This window comes from Oryctolagus cuniculus, chromosome 17, assembly GCF_051225735.1.
Source record: "Oryctolagus cuniculus isolate XC-2025 breed Fujian yellow rabbit chromosome 17, ASM5122573v1, whole genome shotgun sequence".
In the NCBI taxonomy this organism is placed as follows: Eukaryota; Metazoa; Chordata; class Mammalia; order Lagomorpha; family Leporidae; genus Oryctolagus; species Oryctolagus cuniculus.
The window spans coordinates 11463634-11484560 of NC_142883.1; the positions used below are offsets into that span (position 1 = coordinate 11463634).

At 53.5% G+C, this 20927-nt stretch overlaps 1 protein-coding gene across 3 annotated transcripts in view; it reads left to right on the top strand.

Annotated features, from left to right (window-relative positions):
* RGS9 (regulator of G protein signaling 9) overlaps positions 1-20927 on the top strand; it is a 62538-nt gene that overhangs the window by 13609 nt on the left and 28002 nt on the right. For 2 of the 3 annotated variants that reach the window (XM_008271735.5, XM_089318226.1), the window contains 7 exons: positions 1862-1912; positions 3323-3429; positions 3633-3684; positions 3947-4005; positions 5200-5276; positions 11103-11184; positions 16647-16709. In XM_008271735.5, coding sequence (XP_008269957.4) covers positions 1862-1912; positions 3323-3429; positions 3633-3684; positions 3947-4005; positions 5200-5276; positions 11103-11184; positions 16647-16709 — 491 coding nt within the window. Of the gene's footprint in view, positions 1-1861; positions 1913-3322; positions 3430-3632; positions 3685-3946; positions 4006-5199; positions 5277-10863; positions 10923-11102; positions 11185-16646; positions 16710-20927 lie in introns of those variants that run through there. The other variant, XM_089318227.1, reaches the window with a different exon arrangement.

Below are 20927 nucleotides of genomic sequence, written 5' to 3' on the forward strand. Positions count from 1 at the left end.
GGCTGGTGATGGATGGGTCCTAGCGGCTCACTCTTCTCACGCTGTGCCTGTGAACACCCGCGATGAAATTCAGTGCAGGTCTGCCCACCCTCGTTTTGCCAATGGGGCCATAGAGACACAGAGAGGTTCAGCACTTTGTCCTCACATCTCCAAGCTCATTCATGGGGGAGCTTGGATTTGAGCCTAGCTCTGTGACCCCAGGGTCCGCCGTGCCCTCGTCCACAGCGTGTGTGAGCTGCTTGCCCTCTCTGCACCTGGACACACCTGGTTCCTGGATTACAGTGAGCCGTGTTTGCTTTTTATTCGTCCCGCGTGGGTGAATCCCGGTGCTGCAGAGCCGGGACGCAGGGAGACACCCTGGTCTGGTGACATCAGCACCCATGAAAGCCAATGGGCGTCCAGCTTCTGGGATGGCCGGTGACCCAGGGCTTCTCGGGGACACAGGTGAGCATCCAGCCATGCTGTCAGCACAGACCATGAGGCACAGATGCTCCTGGCACTGTAATCTCATTTGCTCTATTTCGGGAAGCAGTCAAGTGGATGAGAAAACCCTCGGCGCCTCAGTGGAGAAGGCTAATCAGTCCACCGTCTGCCCGGGTCTGTCTCCTGGCCTGTGTGCCGCTGGGAAGCATTCAGAAGCTGGGGGTGGGGGTGTCTCAGCACCCAAGTAGACAAGAAGGGCTGTGTGGCAGGTTGAGCACGCCCGGCCATTGCTGTGCCCACCTGATTAAGCCTGGATGGTGTCAGAAGAGACACCTCCTAGGGGCAGGTGTCATTTGCAACCGCCCAGCCATCAGGATGCAGGCAGTGGGGTCTCACGCCCCGACCCTCTTCCTCGGCGTGTTTGGTGAGCCAGTCTCCTGCCGGCAGGGCCCCAGCTGGAGCTTTGGAAAGTCACTTGCCGTTACTGGGCAGTGTGGCCTCTGGATCCAGGGCACCTGCTCTTACTTCTGAGGCGCAGGCATCTTTCCCCTACCAGGAACCGCTTCTTTGTACGAGGCCGGGGCCCCAGCTGAGATGGCGTCCCTGGGTCCTGCGGCAGCTCGGACCTTGTTGGTTGCTTTGGCCCTTAGATAAATGGGACCCTTGGCGGGGGATCAGGATAGGATACTCATTCTCCCAGCCTCATCCCTGTCTGCCTCTCCTGCTTTGTTCCTATGCCAGTCTTCACCCTACGTGGTTCCCAGCCAGCCCCTGGGATCTGCAGGGCTGGGGCAAGAGTACAAACCAAGCCCACGCACCATTGTCTGAAGTTACAAATCAGCCTACAAAGTGTAGGTAGCAGCAAAGTGTTACTAAAATAGGTCCCATCTTCCTACCTTGACGAAAAGCACCTTGCCCAGCACGTGGAAGCCCAGGTTCCCGGGCAGAGCTGTCTGCAGCCTGCGAGGTCTGCTGGGAACTGTGGGTGCAGGAGAGCCACCCCCGCCCTTGGCTCCGCTTCCTCCCCTTCCGTGGCTTGCTTTGACTCCCACTCATCCAAGCGCCTTCCAGAGCCCACCAGAAGTTTTTTCCTGGGGACTGCCTTTTGTTTTTTCGGTGTTTAGATTTAGCTCGTTTACTGTCTCACTGATGACTGATTGTCTTGGCAGGGTATTGTAGGGAGGAAGAGAACTGTGCCAAGAGAGGTAAAGATTGGGTGTGTAGGGGGAAGGCGAGGCTGCAGATCTGGGACTCAGGTCACGCAGGGCCCTGAATTGCAGGCTGCAGGGCTTGGATTGAACATAATGGGTACATACCCAGGGCCCTGGGGGTTTTGGGGCAGAGAGAAGATCAGTCCGGCAACAGCGTTCAGGGGTGTGTGGCCATGTGGTGATGGGCTGGGAGGTGATGACAGTGACCAGATCCGTCTGTTTCGCAGGAAGTGACGTTCTCCAATGGATCATCGAGCGGCTTTGGATCTCCAGTCTGGGTGAGTCCATGTGGCACTGGGATTTGAGGACCACTGTGTGTACACAACCCCACAGGAGGGGCCACGTAGAGACTTGGCCTGTGTTTCTCAGTAATGTACATTTTCATTGAAGAGACATGGCCCTCATGTGTAAAACAACCAGAATCAAAAGCAGAGGCCTGGTAGTTTGGGAACAAAGCAATTGTTTCATTTAATTATTGAGAGTTTGTACATCACAGGGGTAATTGGAGGGACTCCGTCAGGAGAGACTTCTTGGAGGAGGTACTGCATATCCTTGGTCTTGCAAAGGGAATTGCTGAAGGGGACAGGAGCAGGTGCAATGGTGAGGAAATGGAAAGAACCAGAAATGGGGGAGGGCTAGGCAGGAAGATTGAGGGTAGTGGTTTCAGCTGGGTTTGGGGGTGGGATGGGTGAGGGTGCTACTGGTGTATTTTCAGGCTCCAAGTTTTTTCTGGGTGAGGGGTGAAGTGGTGCCATACCAGCTTGCATACACAGCAGTGTGTGTTATCCCCATGCTAGGCTGGGATGTCAGGCAGTAGTTTGAAGGGTGGCTTAGAGCAGAAAGAATCTTGGGACCGGACTTCACAGTAGAAAAAAGACTGGAGGTATAACGAGGCATAAAAACCTGGTCTACGGTGGAGGGAGTAGGGCCTGAAGAGGGAGGGAGAGAGGTCTTCTTAATCCTTGGAGGCTGAGCTAAGAGATGTCATGTGGGATGGGCAGGGTGGGTGGAGGACTGGAGGAACGTGATCCCCTCGAGAGCATGGAGAGACCCTGTTCTCGTTGGTGCTCTGGGGAAGAGCCAGGAAGGTTTTCCTTTAATTGAGTCTAGATCTAGAAAGATCTAATAGAAATCCAATCCAGAAAAAGGCTGAGCTTCCACACAAGCTGGGGGCGGGGGTGAGACTTTAAGGGAGGGGCGTAGGGTGGAAGGACCGGAGCTGGGATGAAGGCGGAGTTGTGCTTGGGGCAGAAGTTGACAGGACTCTTGGCTGCCTGCCTCTTTTCTCTTTGAATGAGAAAGTGTTGGTCAAATAGAGACATTTTTTCTTTCCATTCTTGGGACCTTTTCCAGACCCAAAAGGGCCCATAGAAGCTTCTCCAACCATCAAACCCATATTATCTGCCACAGACCACCTTTGACCATGGTTCATGTTCAGGTTTGCTGCTTCCTTTCCCGATTTATTGAGTTGTTCTATCCCCAGGGTTGGACCTGGGACTTCTTTGAGCATGCTTCCCAGCTGACACATGTCTACGGTCCAGCTCAGAAACCACTGTTCTCACTCCTAAGACACCCATGTAAAGATGGGGCACCTCTCCCGGAGTTTGGGGTGCAGTGTGGGGGCAGGCAGTGAGCTTCTGCCTCCAACCTCTGCTCTTAGCATTCATGTCTGAACTGCTCCTCTCCAGAGGCACAGAACTTGGGCAACTTCATTGTCAAGTATGGCTACATTTACCCCCTGCAAGACCCCAAGAATCTTATACTCAAGCCTGATGGCAGCCTCTACCGATTTCAGGTAAGACTTGGCTTTGACCTTGGACGTTAATGTGGGATTCACTCTACTTGAGCAGATAGCTGAGTGGTTTCATATCCTCACAGATCAGGGCTTTAGAAATGGTGGAAGAAGCAAAGGTGGTTTTATGTCTCCAGTTATAGGGTTTGGGGTCCCTAGAGTCACAGCCCAGCATTTCAGCTTGGTTTCCCTGGTTTCTCTTACAGACACCGTATTTCTGGCCTACCCAGCAGTGGCCAGCGGAAGATACAGATTACGGTAAATACTCCAGCCCACCTATGCCTTTGGTAGTGCTTAACAGGCTGCTTATTTACTTGCTGAATTTTGGTGACATTTGTCTTCTTGTCTTTGCAACCTTTATGTCAGCTCACATGTGCACTGGGAGTGTTCCGTTCCCTGGGGGCAGGGGACCAGCTCTGCTGAGTGTTTGCTCCACCACAGTGACTTTGTGCACAGAGAGGCTGCAGATGGGGTTTTGAAATATGATGATGATGGAAAATGTCATTGCTTTCTTTTCCAGCCATTTATCTAGCCAAGCGAAATATTAAGAAGAAAGGGATTTTAGAGGAATATGAAAAGGTACAGAGATTTTTCAAGTAGAGTTTATTATAATTGAGTGGAATAGAGCCTTGAGCTGTTACCCCCCCCCTCCTCACACAGCTGAGCATTTATGTCATACATGCATGCATCCAATTACCCACCCACTTACTCATCCATCCATCATCTACCCACTCACCCACCTACCCACGTATCTATTCATCTTCCCATCACCTATCCATCCATCCATCCATCCATCCATCTGTCCATCTACCTACCCACACATGTGTCCATCTACCCATCTGTCTATCCATCATCCATCTATCTGCCTACCCAACCATCTCTCCCTCTATTCATCTATCCAAACATCCACCCATTAATCCACCTACTCATCCGTCTCTCCATCTCTTCATCTTTTCATCCATCCATCCATCCATCCATCCACCATCCATCCATCCTTCATTGCATGCATCCATCCACCTATCCATTTATTAGAAGCAGCTCACTGAGGTAAACTCTTCCTCATGCCTGGCTTCAATTTCTCCTGCTGTAATTTAAGCCCTTGCTCAGTGGCATTGCACACACAATGCTGCCCCCCACCCCAAGCTTGCAGTCCCCAAACCTTATCACTTAATTAAAATGCATAACAATGGACAATCCTGGACTAACAGTTTTGAGTTTGGGTTGTGATGGGAAAACAATAGTGCAGACATTTGTTTAGTCTGGGTGAATCAGATTTTCTAAGGAATATACCAGAACTCAGAAGACTAGTGTTTCTGGGCAGAAGGCAACCCTTTCACTGCATTTTTATTCTTTTTTAAATTTTTAAAAATTTTATTTGTTATACAAGTTTCATGTATTTCATACATACAAATTTAAGAATGTAGTGATACTCCCCTCTACCCTACCTCCCACCCAAGTGTATATTTAACAAACATGTTTTTAAAGGGTCCAGCATTGTATCCATGATTGGGATCATCTTTGTGGATTGTGTTGTTAAATATTGAGTTTTTGTATCCTTTTCCTACTGAGATTTGGGATATAATTATTAAAAAAAATCTAAGAAAACTAAGGCTTGTTTTGAAGGCCCTTTGAGAATTCTGTGCTACTGCTGGATGAAAACCGTTGTTAAGCGAGGGTGGGAACCGCTGGGTGTGTCCTTGTCCACCTAGGACTTTTTGCTTTGCTGCACAGGTCATGAGGCTCGCTGTTATTATTTTTGTTTTACTTCTCCAGGAAAACTATAATTTCTTGAACAAAAAAATTAACTACAAGTGGGACTTCGTCATTATGCAGGCCAAAGAGCAGTACAGGTGAGCAAAAGATCATGCTTGTCCTCTCTCCCTCCCTCCTCCATCGTTTCCTTTCATTCAAATAAACACTTATGGGGAATTTGTGTCCCCAGCACTGGGCTAGACATAGGGAATGAAAAGACACAGTCACATAGGCCAGGGAGGTGAGTGAGTAGACCAGGATGCGGCTGGGAGGTGAGGGCTACCTGTCAGGTGTTTGTAGAAGGAACTGAAGAGGGACATTGGATCTGGAGCTGCGGGGGAACCACCCCGATGAAGGATGGTGATGGTGGATGGGGAGGAAGAGTGGGGTTCTGAGCAAACAGGAGCAGAGTGTGGGGGCAAGAGAGCGCCCGCTGCACACCCTTTCTTCTGGTGGAAACAGAGGTGCAAAGCATGGGTTGGGAGGAAGCCAGCGAATGTTCACTGGACATGTCAGCAACAGCAGATCTGCTGAGGGCTATGGGTGCTACAAAGGTTTTTTTTTTAAAGTAAGGGAGGGATACATAGCCGTGTGTTGATTAACAATATTGATACCTTCTGACTAATTTGTTGTTAATCAAGTTTATGTGAAAAATGTCATCACCTGCCCATCCAAAGGATGGACTTGGACTTGGGAAGTGTAATTAAAGCAAGACTCCATTACCATCTTGAAAGATTGGGTATCTGGGAGGCAGGCACGCTCGGGGTGGTTTGCATCAAGTATTTATTCCCTAGCAGGCAGGTCCCTCTCCTGGTTCCTCATTGGCTGAGTACTTTGGGGTTACAATCTTCCCAGACATTGCTTGTTATCTCCATCCATTTTAGTTACTAAGTTAACCACCCCTAACTTTCTATTTGCTCAACACCCTGTTTTTTTCAGACTTTCCAGGTACATGTAGTTTGTGGTTTGTAACCTAGCTGTTAAACCAGTTACCTACTTGTAACTTTCCACACATCTGCAAGCTTTTATGCCAGCTAGTTGTTAGTAAATTTCAACTGAACACCTTACTTTGAAAATGAGCCAGATGTCTTTCCTTCTCACAGTCTTGTCATTGTGCAAACATCATAGAGTGCACTTGCACAAACAATGACGGCTACGGTACCACTAGGTGGCATAACCTCATGGGACCATTGTTGTACAAGGGTACTTCAAAAAATCCGTGGAACCAGGAATTGAATGATAAATTTGTTTGGGGGCAAAAGTTTTTGAAATGTGTGATGTGGCCGGCGCCGCGGCTCACTAGGCTAATCCTCCGCCTTGCAGTGCTGGCACACCGGGTTCTAGTCCCGGTCGGGGCGCCGGATTCTGTCCTGGTTGCCCCTCTTCCAGGCCAGCTCTCTGCTGTGGCCAGGGAGTGCAGTGGAGGATGGCCCAAGTGCTTGGGCCCTGCACCCCATGGGAGACCAGGAGAAGCACCTGGCTCCTGGCTTCAGATCAGCGTGGTGCGCCGGCCGCAGCGCACCGGCTGCAGCGGCCATTGGAGGGTGAACCAACGGCAAAAGGAAGACCTTTCTCTCTGTCTCTCTCTCTCACTGTCCACTCTGCCTGTCAAAATCAGTCAATCAATCTACCTGTCGAATAAAAAAAAAAGCAGAATGAAACCAATTTGGCAAACCCTTAAGAAGGCCGTGGCCATGGGGGTTGGCCTGTGGGCAGTTGTTTACTTGTGCTGGGCCCTGTCGTCTTAGTTCCAGGCTGAGCATCCAGCTACCTACTCCACATCTTACATTGACGTCCCACTCACACCCAGCTTGTCCTTGTTTGGCCGTGTCTTGCCCTCACTCTCCAAAGCTCTTCCTGTAGTTTACCTGTATTGGTACAAGGGGCTGCTGTCCATACTCCCCTCCCCGGTGTTGTGTAGTCATCCGTGTCCTGTTGTCACCTCTGGCAGAGTCCTTTCCACTCCACGTGACTGCTGTCCCCCTCTGCTGTTCCTACGTTGGACCATGGCAATAATGGCCTCTGTGCTCCCAGACTGCCGTCTTTTTTTTTTTTTTTTTTTTTTTTTAAGATTTATTTATTTGAAAGTCAAAGTTATGGGGAGGGACACACACACACACACACACACAGACATATCTTCCAGTTGCTGATTCATTGCCCATATGCAGGGTCTGGCTGAAGCCAAGAGCCGGGAACTCTGTCCGGGTCTCCTATATGGGAGGAAGTGGCCCAAGCACTGCCTTCCAAGGTGCATTAACAGGAAGCTGGATAGGACCTGGAACAGCCGGGACGTGAACTAGCCATCTGATTTTGGCTTAACCTGCTGCACCACAGCAGGTCCCTGCCTCTACTTTTGAAACAGGGTCTTGCCACTTGACCTTGTCTAAGCTGTCAGAATGCACACTTCAATGTCAATTCCTCAAAGAGGCTTTTCTGATGAGCTATTACTGTACTCAGATCTAAACTTAGTGGCTCAAGACAGCACCAATTATTTATTATCTGCTGTGATTTCCGTAGGTCAGGAATTCAGCAGGGACGTGGCTGGGCAGCTCTGATTGAGAGCCTCTCAGTGAGTGCAGTCAGGTGCCTGGAGCCGGCGGCCTGGAGCCCCTGGGGATGGAGCTGTTGTGTCCTTGCTCTCCTCTTGTAGCCTCTGGATCCCTTCATGGGGTCAGGCTACAGCTTCCCCACAACAGGACGCCATCAGGGCAGTCAGATTGCTTACAGGGATTGGAGACTTCACGAACTCGTGTCTCCAGTCTGCCTCCAGGAAGAAGGGTGGCAGGCTCAGAAACACACAGGGCCCTGCCTGACATGGGAAGGTACTTCAGAAAGGTGGTTTGAATGGAGTTGAAAGGTGGGTTTATTTGCAGGTAGGTGCCATGATGCTGTGGGTTATGCCACCACTTCCACCACTTGGGGTGCCTGCATCCCATGTCAGAGTGCTGGTTCTGAGTCCTGGGGATCCATTTCTGATCCAACTCCCTGCTAAGCAGCAGATGATGCCTGAAGTCCCTGGGTTCTTGCCACTGATGCAGGAGGCCTGGGTGGAATTCCTGGCTCCTGGCTTTACCCTGGCCCAGCTCCGGTTGTTGTGGCCATTTGGGGAGTGAGCCAGAGTATGGAAGATATTCTCTCTCTCTCTCTCTCTGTCACTCTCTATCACTTTGTCTTTCAAACAAAATAAATCTTAACAAAAGATAAGTTTATTTTGGTGCAAAATTTTTGAAATCTGCCCATAGTTTTTTCACAACATGCATCTCTGTGAACTTTTTGAAGTCCTCCTCGTATGCATGGATTTCATTTGTTTTGCACCAAACTCATTTGTTTTTGATAGGCAGAGTTAGACAGAGAGAGAGAGAGAGAGAGAAAGGACTTCCTTCCGTTGGTTCACTCCCCAAATTGCCGCCACAGCTGGCACGCTGCACCGATCCGAAGGCAGGAGCCAGGTGCTTCTCCTGGTCTCCCATGGGGTGCAGGGCCCAAGCACTTGGGCCATCCTCCACTGCACTCCCTGGCCACAGCAGAGAGCTGGCCTGGAAGAGGGGCAACCGGGACAGAATCCAGTACCCCGACCGGGACTAGAACCCGGGGTACCGGCGCCACAGGTGGAGGATTAGCCTAGTGAGCTGCGGCGCCGGCCCCAAACTCATGTTTTAATTCCACCTTTCTATGAACTTTTGGAAGAGCCCTCAGACTATAGTTGGTCAAAACCATCACAAAAACGCACCTGGCTTCAAAGGGATTGGATATGGGCATATCCGTCAATGCGGGGAGCATCAGACAATCACAGACAGTACTAAAATTCACCCCAGGGCCACCAGGGGTCTATATTATCGTACCTCAATGTTTTCTTATACCACATAATGCAATTTGCAATTCTATGTTTCTTTTTTAAACATTTATTTAATTTGAAAGGGAGGGAGGGAGGTGGAAAGAGAGGGAGACACACACACACACACACACACACACACACACACAGTGCTTCTCTCTGCTGGTTCATTCCCCAAATGCCTGCAATAGCCAGGATTGGGCCAGGCCAAAACCAGAAGCTGGAAATTCAGTTTGGGTCTCCCATGTGTGTTGCAGCAGCCCAGCTACTTTGGCCATAATCTGCTGCCTCCCAGGGCTTGCGTTTACAGGAAGCTGGAATCTGGGAGAGAGCTGGAACTTGAACCCAGGAACCCTGACGTGGGAAGTGGGCTTCTCAAGTAGCATCTTAGTTTTTTAAAGGTTTATTTACTTTGAAAATTAGAGTTACAGAGAGAGAGGGGGGAGGGGGGATCTTCCATCCGCTGGTTCACTCCCCAGTTGGTTGCAATGGCCAGAGCTGCGCTGATCCGAAGCCAGGAGCCAGGTGCTTCTTCCTGGCCTTCCACGTGGGTACAGGGGTCTAAGGACTTGGGCTGTCTTCTATTGCTGTCCCAGGCCGTAGCAGAGAGCTGGATGGGAAGTGGAGCAGCCGGGACTCGAACTGGTGCCTGTACGCAATGCCGACACTGCGGGCAGTGGCTTTACCCGCTACACCACAGCACCAGCACTGCAAGTGGCATTTAACCACTGTGCCAAATGCCTGGCTCGGTCCTGTATTTCTTGGCTGTTTGTGTAACGTATAGACCAAAAGGCATGGATCGTGTCCGTTTGGGTCACCCGTGTACTACTCCCAGAGTCTGGAACATAGTAGAAGGTGAATAATTGCATGTGCCTGCTGCTGCTGAGAAAAACATTGTAAGACAGACTGGAATAGTTCCAGTTTGCAGGCTCTCTCAAGCGACATGTAAGGTGACTTCCCTCTCCTCTTGCATAGAAAAGCAGGAGGGTGTGGGCCAAAAGGACCCCTGTGCTCCACTGCAGATGGACCACTCACAGGGTTCTCTGCAGTGCCTCCTCCAGAGGACCCGGGCCAGCTAATCTGGCAGAACGCCCGGTTAGATTGGCGTAGGGAAGTGGGAGCAGCAGTGTTTTTATTTAATTCCCAGAGGAAGTTGGCAAAACACCCACTGAAGGGTGCTGTGCACCCATGTGGCTCTCTGGGTGTTATCACGTCATCCACAGCACAGTGTTAGGGAAAGCCATCCGCCGACGCCATCGGGTAGAAGGTGCGTGCATCAGCCGTGCTGCTTGGGGAAGCAAACACTACCAAATATGAGTGAAAATCGCCATGGAAATGGCACTGAATGGGCCCGCGGCCTGGAATCAGTGTTACCTTGCTCCTGGAGGAGGAGATTCCAGCATCCTCTCCCACCCGCCGTGCAGAGGGGGAGGCTGGGCTGCAAGAGAGATAAACAGCCTCTTCCAGTAAGCGTTTGGGTTCAGAAACAGCGCTGCCTTGGCCCCAAGCTCTTTGGAGTGAGTAGGGAGGAAGAGGATGCCCGAGGCAGCGTTTCCCCCAGCATAAGCTCTGGCATTGACTGCTGCCTGCTTGCTGACATTGACACTGACCGTGTTGTTGACTGAGGCAGGGGAAAATTAAGAAGCCCCAGGCCATCCAGTGCTGGCCCGGGAGGTCATCTGCATGTGCAGCCCCAGAGGTAAAGCTGCTGGAGTTGGTTTGGTGCTAGGGCCATTACGGTGCCCCATCTCATCCCAGCAAGGGTAGTGCCGGGGACACTCCCGGCGCCAGTCCTGCTCTGCCACGCGCTGACTCTGTGATCCTGGCAGTGCCTTCAGCTCCTCTTTTCTTAGGTCCCTGAACCGTGAAGTGAGGAAGGCCATTGGGAAGCCTGAACAGCGTGGATGTCAAAGTAGGCAAAGGGACACATAGCCCATAAGGGTGAAGGCAGCGTTTGCGGTGTTAATCACTACCGTGGGGCACGTGCATCCTCTAGGCACCTTGGGAGAGTGGTCCAGGGTGTAAGAAGTGAGCACCATCTCTGGCAGGTGCAAGGTGCTAATGGCCTTGAATGTGGCTTTTGGCTTTCCAGGACTGGCAAGGAGAGGACCAAAGCAGACAGGTACGCGCTGGATTGCCAGGAGAAGGCGTACTGGCTGGTGCACCGGTGCCCGGTGAGTATCTCCATCTTTCTCATCATCCCTGTTGCCAGCCCTTCTGTGGACTCAGAGTTGGGTCGGTAGGAGGAGCTGTCCGGTGCTGTCCTCTTGTCTGGAAGACGAAATATACTGGCTGGCATGTGTCTGCCCTTGGTCCATCTGTTGGTGTTAGGTAGGAAGCTGAATGGGTGCGTCTTTTATGAGGGCTGGGACTGAGTTTTGGTCTGGGATACAAAACCGTGGGAAAGGAATCTAAGAAGGAAAACCAGAACACCCACGTCTCCAAAGCAGAAAAATCAAACGCCCAGGCTGGCAGTTAACGTAGCCGGAAGTTGTCCTGCGTGTCTCCTGCTCCCCCTCCTGTTCCTCTGCCAGATCCAAGCCCCAGCGGCTGAGAGGGGAGGGAGAGAGAGGAGCAACTGCGTGCCATGCAGCGCATTGCATCTCTGGCTTCGGCGTGCTTCCCCTGCCGTGGGGGATGCCCGTGGGACTGCAGTGCTCGCAAGTGGCAGACTGGCTGCGCGCTCGATCACCCCAGGGCCCCTCTCCTCCCCTCCACCCCTGCATTCAGGAGGCCTACAGGGCAGAAAGGGAAAAATAGATCACTCGGGTTCTCCCCAGTGGTCCTGGGCATGCTCGCAGTCCCCACCAGGCGATGGCTAAGTGGTTCTTTACAGCCTGACACAGAAGCACACAAATCCAACGGCGCGTGGCTGTGACTGCCTCCTCCGCCACCCTATCTACCCCTGCCCCTTCCTCTGTCCTCACCAGCGTGACCGCGTCTCAGCCCCTCCCCCCTTCCCTCCTCCACGCCTCCATCTCTACCCCTCCCTGACGTCCCCTACTCTGGCCCCCTCTGCCACCGCCACCATCATCACAGGAGACGTGAACTCACTGTGTGCCGGACACTGCCTAGCGCTCTGCCTTCACTCTCTTGTTCATGTGTGCAGCCCTGCCTGGAAGGCAGTGCTATTGTTCCCATTTTACTGATAAGCCAGCTAAGGGTCAGAGTTGTTGCTGATTTGCCCAGTCACCCAGCTTGTAAGTGCCAGACTGTCAGACCCAAATACAGCTGCCTACAGAGCACTCCCTCAGAGCCCTGGTGCTCCTTTGCGTCTCGTGCCAATGTCACAGGTTGTCTTAGTGTGTTTCAGTGCTTTGTAACCTACTTGGTCATTGACACACCACCCAAGTCATCGCTGCTCCAACAAACATGGTGCCTGGGTTCCAGGGTGCTTGGTCCGTCTTTGATTGGCCAAGGATCCAAGTTCAGGGTGGGGCTTTGACGTGCTTGGAGCCGTCCCACAAGTCCTGGGACACAGAGCTGATCTTTGCATGTCGTGTCTCTCCCTGCCGTGCCCTTGAGTCAAAAGCAGACATGCCAAGGTCAGGAGGCCCCAGAGCTTATCAACCAGCAGACCACCTGCAGGAGACCCCCATGCAAGAGCCTCCAGTTCAGTGGGGAAAAAGCCAGGCAAAGCCACATGGCCTCTGGCTCTGTGATGTATTGATCAGGCACTGTGCGGGCTGTGGCCACCTGCTGTAGCGTGCTGTGGTCTGCAGTGACTGAGCCCATTTGTTCACCTGTTCATTGGTCTGTTTGTCAACCTAGGAAACCTTCACTCAGCTCTCTCTCTGTGCCAGCTAAACACCACTGAGCACCTGTCATGTGCCGGCAGGAAGCTCTTGGCACTGGTTACCTCACTCACACCTGACCACGAGGCTTTGAAGTGGGGAGTGTCGTCATCCCCATTACTCAGATGGCGAAGTCAAGGCCCAGGCCCGGGGTGAGTCAGGAGCCTGCAGTGCTGGGATGTGGGTCCGTATCTATCTGATGGCAACGCCCACCTTCTGCTCCCGTTCAAGCAGCACCCCTGCCCAGCCCCCTCCTCTCTTAGCTCGAGGAGCTCAAAATCCACACTGCCCTAACACAGGCGAGCAGTGCTCTCCCAGTGCCAGGAGCCAAGAGTGAGAGGTGATCAAGGGAGGGGAGGAAGGTCTGCCCGATGCTGCCCCAGGAGTAGCATCACCGGCAGAGGCCCCGTTTAGACGTGGTGGTAGTGGTCGAGGGGCGTGACCCCACGGCTCAGTGCCCAGCAGTGAAGGAGAGTGAGATGGAGCCCAGCAGAGCTCCGGGCGCGATGCAGACGACAGTGAGTTCTCGAAACGGACGGAAGGGGGGTAGCCCCTCGAGCGGGTCATCCGGGGCCTCCCTGTGTCTTTGATGAGAACATCTCTGCTGTGCCCTGGTCCGCAGACAGAGGCTGCTCTCCCCCGGCATGTGCTCTCAACCAAGTGCTCACGTGTCTGAGTGTCCAGTTAAAGGGCCCTTGTTTCATCAATGTGCAGACGCCCGCCAGAGAAGGAGCCGGCTGCCCTCTGTTTCCCGTCAAGGTGGGGCTGTGTGTCCAGTGCGAAGACTGGCAAAATCAATGGGGGTGTGTGCGACGTGGAGCACCGTGGGGCTGTTAGTGGGATATTTTCAAAGGCATCCCTTGACCTGGAAAAATGGTCTCACATATCATATTACATCACAGAAACAGGGTGGAACACTGCGATACTCTTGTCTGAATCTACAAAACAGATTCCACATCTATTTGTGAATGTCTACCATGCACCAAGACCTTCCTAGGCAATGGTGCTATTAGGCTTATGAGCCAAGACCGATGTGGCCTGGGACTCCAAGGAGCTCATTACAGTTGGGTGGGGATGCAGAGACTAAAGTGCTTACACAAACGGTTGATAGTGCACAGATAGGCTGGCAGGCAGCCTGGAGGAGGCAGGGGCCCTGCGTCAGATCGGGGACCAGTCTTCCCTTGGAAGACAAGACCTGCGGGAGAGACTCCTCTAACCTGTCAGCCCCAAACCATCTCCCTTCCCAGCCCTGTCTCCTTCCATTTAGTCCCTGTTTTATTTTGTTTATAACAAAACTACTGAGTGTTTCGCTCGGTTTCCGTCTCAAGCATCAGACAGGTGTGACATTTAGGAGGTAGGGGGGAGGTGAGAGCTAGAAAAGGAGCAGGAGCGACTGGCGCCGTGTCACAGAGGTGTGCACGCCGAGCCAGCCTGCTCTGGAATGCCGGCCTCCTCCCGGCACAGGTGCGCCAAGCACAGAGGGTCTTTCCTAACCTGGATTATGAAGTGGTTAGCAAAGTGCCTCCCCGGCTTATGCCCAGGGTGTGTTGTTGGGGCATCAGACCCTGGAGTTCACGGTTCCTCTGGTGGACGGGGGAAGCTCGCTCAGCTCTGGGGGCCTTCCTGTGGGCGACACCTGGGCAGGAGCCTCTGCACACAGTGCGGGCTGCTCGCTCGCCCTTCTTTCCTGTGCACTCACAGCTCTGGGTTAGCTTCCTTCAAGTACCGCCTTGTACGCCAGAAGCCACAATGGCAGCAGTGTTGGTGACTAGTGCACTGGACTGTTGAATGAATGAATGAATGAATGAGAAGGCTGGCAGTCTCCCAACCCAGTGTAGAGCAAGTTTCAAAGGCGGGGCGCTGGGAGGGGATGACAGCTCCACCAGGCGTGACTGAGACAGAGCTGGTGCCCACAGAGGGGCCAGGAGACTGGGCGGCAGAGCAGCCGGAGGGAGGTGGGAAAGAGGGGTGTGATGAGGCTCAGCCGGACAGGACGGCAGAATGATGGAGCCTGGTGGGCAGCTACAGGGGTGAGTCCAAGGTCCAGGCAGCAGGGGTGCCCCTGTGCCGATTTCACTTCTGTGCGTGCACTGTTGAGCACGGGGGTGGCAGAATTTCTATCAGGGCATAGAGCAAGTTCAAAGGAAAGTGCTGGGGATGGACTCTGGACCCTGAAGCTGCTGAGGCAGCCAGTGCCTAGGGAAGGGTGGCCGGACAGCGGCTGTCAGGGTAGCGTGCGTGTGGGCTGTGTAGGAGTGGGAATGTCAGGGTGTGCGCGCCTGTGAGTGTGTGTGTGAGATTGTGTGTAGGTGTGTTAGAGGTCATGTGGAAGCGTGTGAAAGCTGTCTTTAGTTACATAGTGGGCAACTCCCGGGCACTGATTCCTATACCCACCCTTCTCCTCCACCCCAGCTCCCAGGTCACGCCCCTGTGTAGGCCTCTCATGACGTGGGTCACAAACGTGACCCACCATCCGTATGACACATAGCTGATGGCTGCCTCCCCTGCTGGCCTCCAGGACTGGAGCAGGTGCCTCCACTTGTCTGCATGGCTGCCCTGAGAGCTGGGGTCTCATGCCACACCCATGGGCTCCCCAGTACTGAACACAGCACCCAGAACACAGCGAGTGCTGTGCAAGTGTTTGGTGATTGAGCCTTCTCGTAACAACTCCCTGTCCTCTTCCTTATCCATTTTCTGGTTCCTTGTTTTATCTCTTCCTTGCCTAGGCCCAATCTTTGCCTCCATGGTGTGGAGCTAAGTTGCTGGATGTAGCAAATAAAACAGAGAATGTGCAGATCAATTTCAATTTCAGATGAACACCAAATAATTTTTATAGGAAATCTATTTTATATCAAGATAAGTTTTTAAAATTAAAACATGTTTTATATTTTAGCGTAAACACATAGGAGTATTGAGACATAAGACATTTGCTGATTTTATGAAATAACTGGATGTCCTATATGGTATCTGGCAATCTCACATCTGAGCTAAAAGATGTGGCTGACACAGAGGATGAGGCTGACTTGGGTGGAGAGAAAGCCCAGTCCTGTCGCTCCCCAACTCTCTGCTTCCGTGCAGTCGGGCTGGTTAGTAACATGTGCCATGCCTCAGTGGTTGCCGGCCCCAGACATCATTAAAGGAAGTGGAAGACCCACATTTATGGCCTCAAAGAGTTGAGGGAGACCAAGTAAGACTGGTTAGAGAACTGGATCGCCCAATAGAGGAGGGAACTGGCCAAGATCGGTGACCCAGCTTTGGGCCACCCCTTAACACACACGACCTTGAAGTGAACACACCCCCTTATTCAGCGATGGCCACCGCATCCTGTTTTGTTAAATCCTCAGCAGGACCTGCTCTGTCAGAGGCACCTCTGTTTCTCACATGGGCTAGCGAGTACAGAGAGGAGACGTGATGTCCAGGGTCATCAGTCCAGCTAGGGAGCAGCAGAACCTGGATTGGAGCTCAGAGCGCCCATGTGAAGTCGAAGCAGAGCCCTGTGCCTTCTCTGTATGAGCCAAGAGGGAAACTGCAAAGTGTGGGGAAGGAGCACCGTGGGAGGGGTCAGGAGTTCCACGCATTAATCCTGAGAACTCTTGCTGAATTTGGAGACCGACCATCCATCCATCCATCCACCTCACTGTATTAGGCGCTGGGGATGCTACTGTAGCACAGTGGCCTTCATGAGCTCACCTGCAGGGTTTACATGCTTCGTAGCTGCCTGTAGGTGAGGCCACAAGCCCTTCTCAGCTCAGTCTCACCATCAGCAGGTTCCCCGCGACCTAAAGTTAACCAGAAACCGGAGACTCCCCGTAGTGACCCTTATGTTGTTTTTCTTCCTTCAGCCAGGAGTGAACAATGTGCTGGACTACGGCCTGGACCGAGTGACCAATCCAAATGAAGTTAAGGTAAACTAGGTAGGTGTCTGCTGCCCACTCGGGGAGGGCTCAGGCTGGGTTCCAAGGCTGGGGAGGTGTCCATGTGTCTCCCACGCCTGTCGGGGCAGTGACACTGCCAAAGATGAGACTGTGGTCCTCACGGTGTTAGGGCGGGGGGAGAGGGGAGGCGGGGCAGTGGTCCCAGCTGGAGAGATTACAGCTGGCAAGGGGGCAAGAGAAGGCTGAGTGCAGTCGGTGCACATGACATCGGGTCGCTGCCTTTCAGACTGTCCTGGGTCATTTCCCCCCTAGAAAATCTGATGAGCGTTATGAGCCTGTTCTGCCCAAAGATGCCCAAGCAGACATATTGTGCATAATTTTAGCCAGTTCCTTCCCCCAGAGAGGATGATAGGCCCCAGGCTCAAAGTGCTGGGATCAAGTTTGGGTTTAAACCCTAATGCACACCACGGGGACTGGAACGCCTCACTTGTGCATTCCAGTGGGCTGGGGTCTTTGCAAAGATCCTCTGCTGCTTCTCATTTTAAACTGACCCTTTGCCCACATAGGCCATCTTTCACGATGGACCATTAATTTCCTATGATTTAAATGTTTGATGTGAAGGAGGACTGTTCATAAACTGTTGAGACTGTGGCTTCATGGAATCTTCCAGCCAAGAGAGGAGCTTGTCCCGTGGCCTGTAGGGTGGTAGTGCGTCCGTGGCCCCTAGCCAGCAGGTGCCAGCACCCCCCTGCCTCTCCCTGCCCTGATCGACCACAGGGTCTCCATGTTCCTGGGGCGGGAGTCAAGCTTGTCCTGGCTGAGAACCAGGGTGCCAGGAGCCAGCCTAACCCTGTCTACGCTCTTCCTGGGTGCTGGTGCCCTGCCTCCTGTCCAGTGGTGTCTTTGGGCAGCAAGGGCTCAGCCACTCCTTACCCTCGTGTGGCACCCGTGAAACCAGGCGGTGCCTGGGTAGGGACCGGCGGGAGGTGCTGGGGAAGCCAGGAATGGAAGGAGAGGCAGGAGCAGGCAGAAGGTGGCGAGGCGGCTCTGGGGTGTGGGGGGAGGTGTCCAGTCTACCGGGCGCGACGCAGGGGCAGTGGGAGGTCCCTTGTCCACAGGCCGAGGGGCCCCTGCCTGTGGTCGGTCTGTTCTATGGCAGCCTTTTCTATGTCCCCCTTGTCAGATAACAGATCAGCGCCGCTGGCGCCCGGTTGCCATGGAAACAGAACCATCAAGTAAAATACAGCACCCGGGAAGAGGAGCTTTTTTTTTTTTTTTTTTAATGGTTAAGTGGCAGCTCTGGAAAGCTCTTTCCAGGGGAGGGGGAGGGGAGGCATCGCCTCCTAATTTGCCTGGGTGGGGTGTAGGGACCAGGGGCTGGGGGGAGGGGTGTCTTCGGTAACTTGGGAGGGTGGTTCCACCCTGGGTGCTTCCTGGGGGGCTTCCAGGGGGCATGGCCGGGCCACCTCCCTGAGCATGGAGGAAGCCCCCCTTCTGGGTTTCAAACCCCATTCCCTGGGCCCACACTCGGAGCCCTGTGCCTTCCCTGAAGCCCCTCTGATCGGCACCTCCTCTCTCTCTCCCCGCAGCTCTCTTTCTTCCGTCCTGCCCTGGCTGCTGCCCAGAGGGAAGAAGAGGAAGGCGTGCCCCCGTCTGGCTGGGCATGGGCAGGCACTGCAGGCTGGCGCTGTGTTCTGTCTGCAGGTCCCCACCCCTCCCCCGTGACTCAGTGTCCCCCACTTTGCCCTGTGCACCTGCGCCGGCAGGAGAGGGTTGCCAGGAACACGCAGTGGCTCTGGGAGGCCTTGGAGTGCAGAGGGCTTGTGTTTCTGTCTCAGTTCAGAGCACTTGGGTGCCTGAGCTGGTTTGCAGAGAGAGAGGTTGTTTCTGAGGATGAGTTGGGGTGGCAGGGGTCTAGGGACGTGGGTAGCCCACCCCCTCAGGCTGGGACCCGCCACATCCAGGAAGTGCATCCCCCCACCCCAAGTTCTGACTGTACCCCCACTTCCCTTTCTCAGGCACGAATTGCTGGGCAGGGAGGAAACAGGAAGGGGGTGCTGGCTGTGGGCTGTGCGGCACAGCTGGCCTTCCCTGGGCCCCTCCATCCCGGAAAGTGATGGGGTGAGCCCTGTGCAGAAGGGGTCACCTCTGTCCCCAGTGATGAGGGGCAGGGTGTGCTACAGAGAGCTGTGACAGCCCAGTGAACCCCAGCGCTCCGCTTCCTGGCTGTGTGATCTTGGGCATTCCCAGCCTCACTTTCTTCATCCATAAAATGGGCACAACAACAGCTCCTTCCTCAGAGGGTTCAACCAGATCATTCATGTGGCCCTAGAACAGTATCCCATACATGGTAGAGGCCACGGGTTCACAGTAGCTGTGACTATTGCAACCATGGACGTGTTGTGAGAGGTCGGTTACAGGGCCCTGGAGGCTGAAGAGACTGTACTGGGCTGCATTGAATCAGTTATCCATTCAGCCTGGTTGTAGGCATAGGGAGGATGATACTCGCCAATCTAGCCTCTCTGCCTAGTCCACAGCACGGCTGCTGGCCCAGCCCAGCATAAACGCTGGTGTGCACGCTGGCCTCTAGGCTAAAAAGCCAAGGTCAAGGTCTGCTCTGCGGGGGCACCCAGCCCGGAGCCCTCAGCAAACCAAAGCCCCACCTGGAGGGGACAAACTGCTTTCTTCTTGTGGCCCCCGGGTGACAGCGGCTGGCTGGGGAAGGGGTGACGCTCACAGCTGGTGTCTGAGGACCCAGGGCTGTGCTAGGCGTGGAGCTAAGTGCCTCCCACCGGGAGCAGCTCAGTGACAACTCACAGCAGCCTCATCAGGCCCGCGGTGGTGTGCGCAGCCCCATGTCACGCTGGAGGCAGCAGGCCAAGGGGGTGCAGGAACTGAGCCAAGGACTCTCAGCTCGGGAGAGGCCAAGCCAGGATCAGGACTCCCGCTGACGCCCACCCGGGTCCACTCTGTGTCCTGCCTGGTGTTTCTTAGTGCCCTGGTGTGGGCTGTAGAAGCCTTGCTGGGTTTTGATGACTCCACTGAGAGCCAGCTCAGAGACTCAGCCCATCCGGGTCGACAGCCCCAGCTTTGCCTTGCTATCACCGTTAACCCTCGCCGGCTCCCAACCCCAGCTCCTGCACCAGGGCCTGCTATATGGGCAGGTGACTTGAGCTGTCACCCAAGCCCCACATGCAGAAGGACCTTGCTTGATTTAACGTTCTGCTGTAGTTTTAAAACTCTTTATACTTTTTTTTTTTTTTTTTCTGGAAAGGGAGCCCTGCGTTTTCATTTTGCAGTAGCCCTGCCGGCTGTGAGCAGTCTGTCCTCTGTGTGGCCAGGGAGCACCGGCAGGACGGTGTTCCCTGCAGGAGATGGAGACCGCAACTCCTCCCCTCCCTGCACAGCTGCCTCCTGTCTCTCTCCTCGTCTGCTTCGCTTCGCCTTCTCCAGTCTCTGGATGTCCCAGCCTCTGACCTTTGGGCCTCTCCATGCCCGCTGTGCTGGTGTGGCCGGAGTCCTCAGCAGGTTCCCCTGCCTCTTGCCTTGGGCTCTGTGGCTTTGCCCCACTCCGCACCCCTGTCTCGTCCCAGATTCGTCACACCAAAGTGCCTTCTTACCCCGACCCTGCTCCTGTGTGACAGCGGCCCCGGGGCCTCACAGGCATGGCCCTGGCCCCTCCTGACCCTCCTGACAATTGTCCCCAGCCTGCAACTGGGTTTCCAGGCAACAGGCTGGCCACCGAGCTACGTAAACAAGTCTAGATGTGTCTCTACTTGGGCAACCGTGCCAGCGAAAAATACTCAGTTGTTAGAAGTCCAAGAACGCAGAGCCTCCCACGCCGACCCCAGCAGAATATTCCTGCTGGGCAGAGTGCACTGCCCCTGGGATGCAGGACGCAGAGTGACTTCACCTGGGAAGGGCTGGGATTTGTGTGCGAATTCCAGGGTGGAAAACAAAGTGTTTATTTCCTCTGATTTCATCATGGAGTGGTTTTCTTTGAGTTGCTTAGGTGTATATATTTTTTTAATGGCTTCACTTTCCTTTAAAATAATGCTTCTTATGGCATTTAGCTAAGTAACAATAATACTGATAGTATGTTTGTAAGATGTAGCAAATAAGAATACAGGAGTCTCACTTAGATTTGAATTTCAGATCAATAATGAATACCTTTTTTTTTCGTATGTGTGACATAATAGTCCAGGCATCCTGTATTTTATCTTGTAATAAGGGCTAAAATCATGCCAT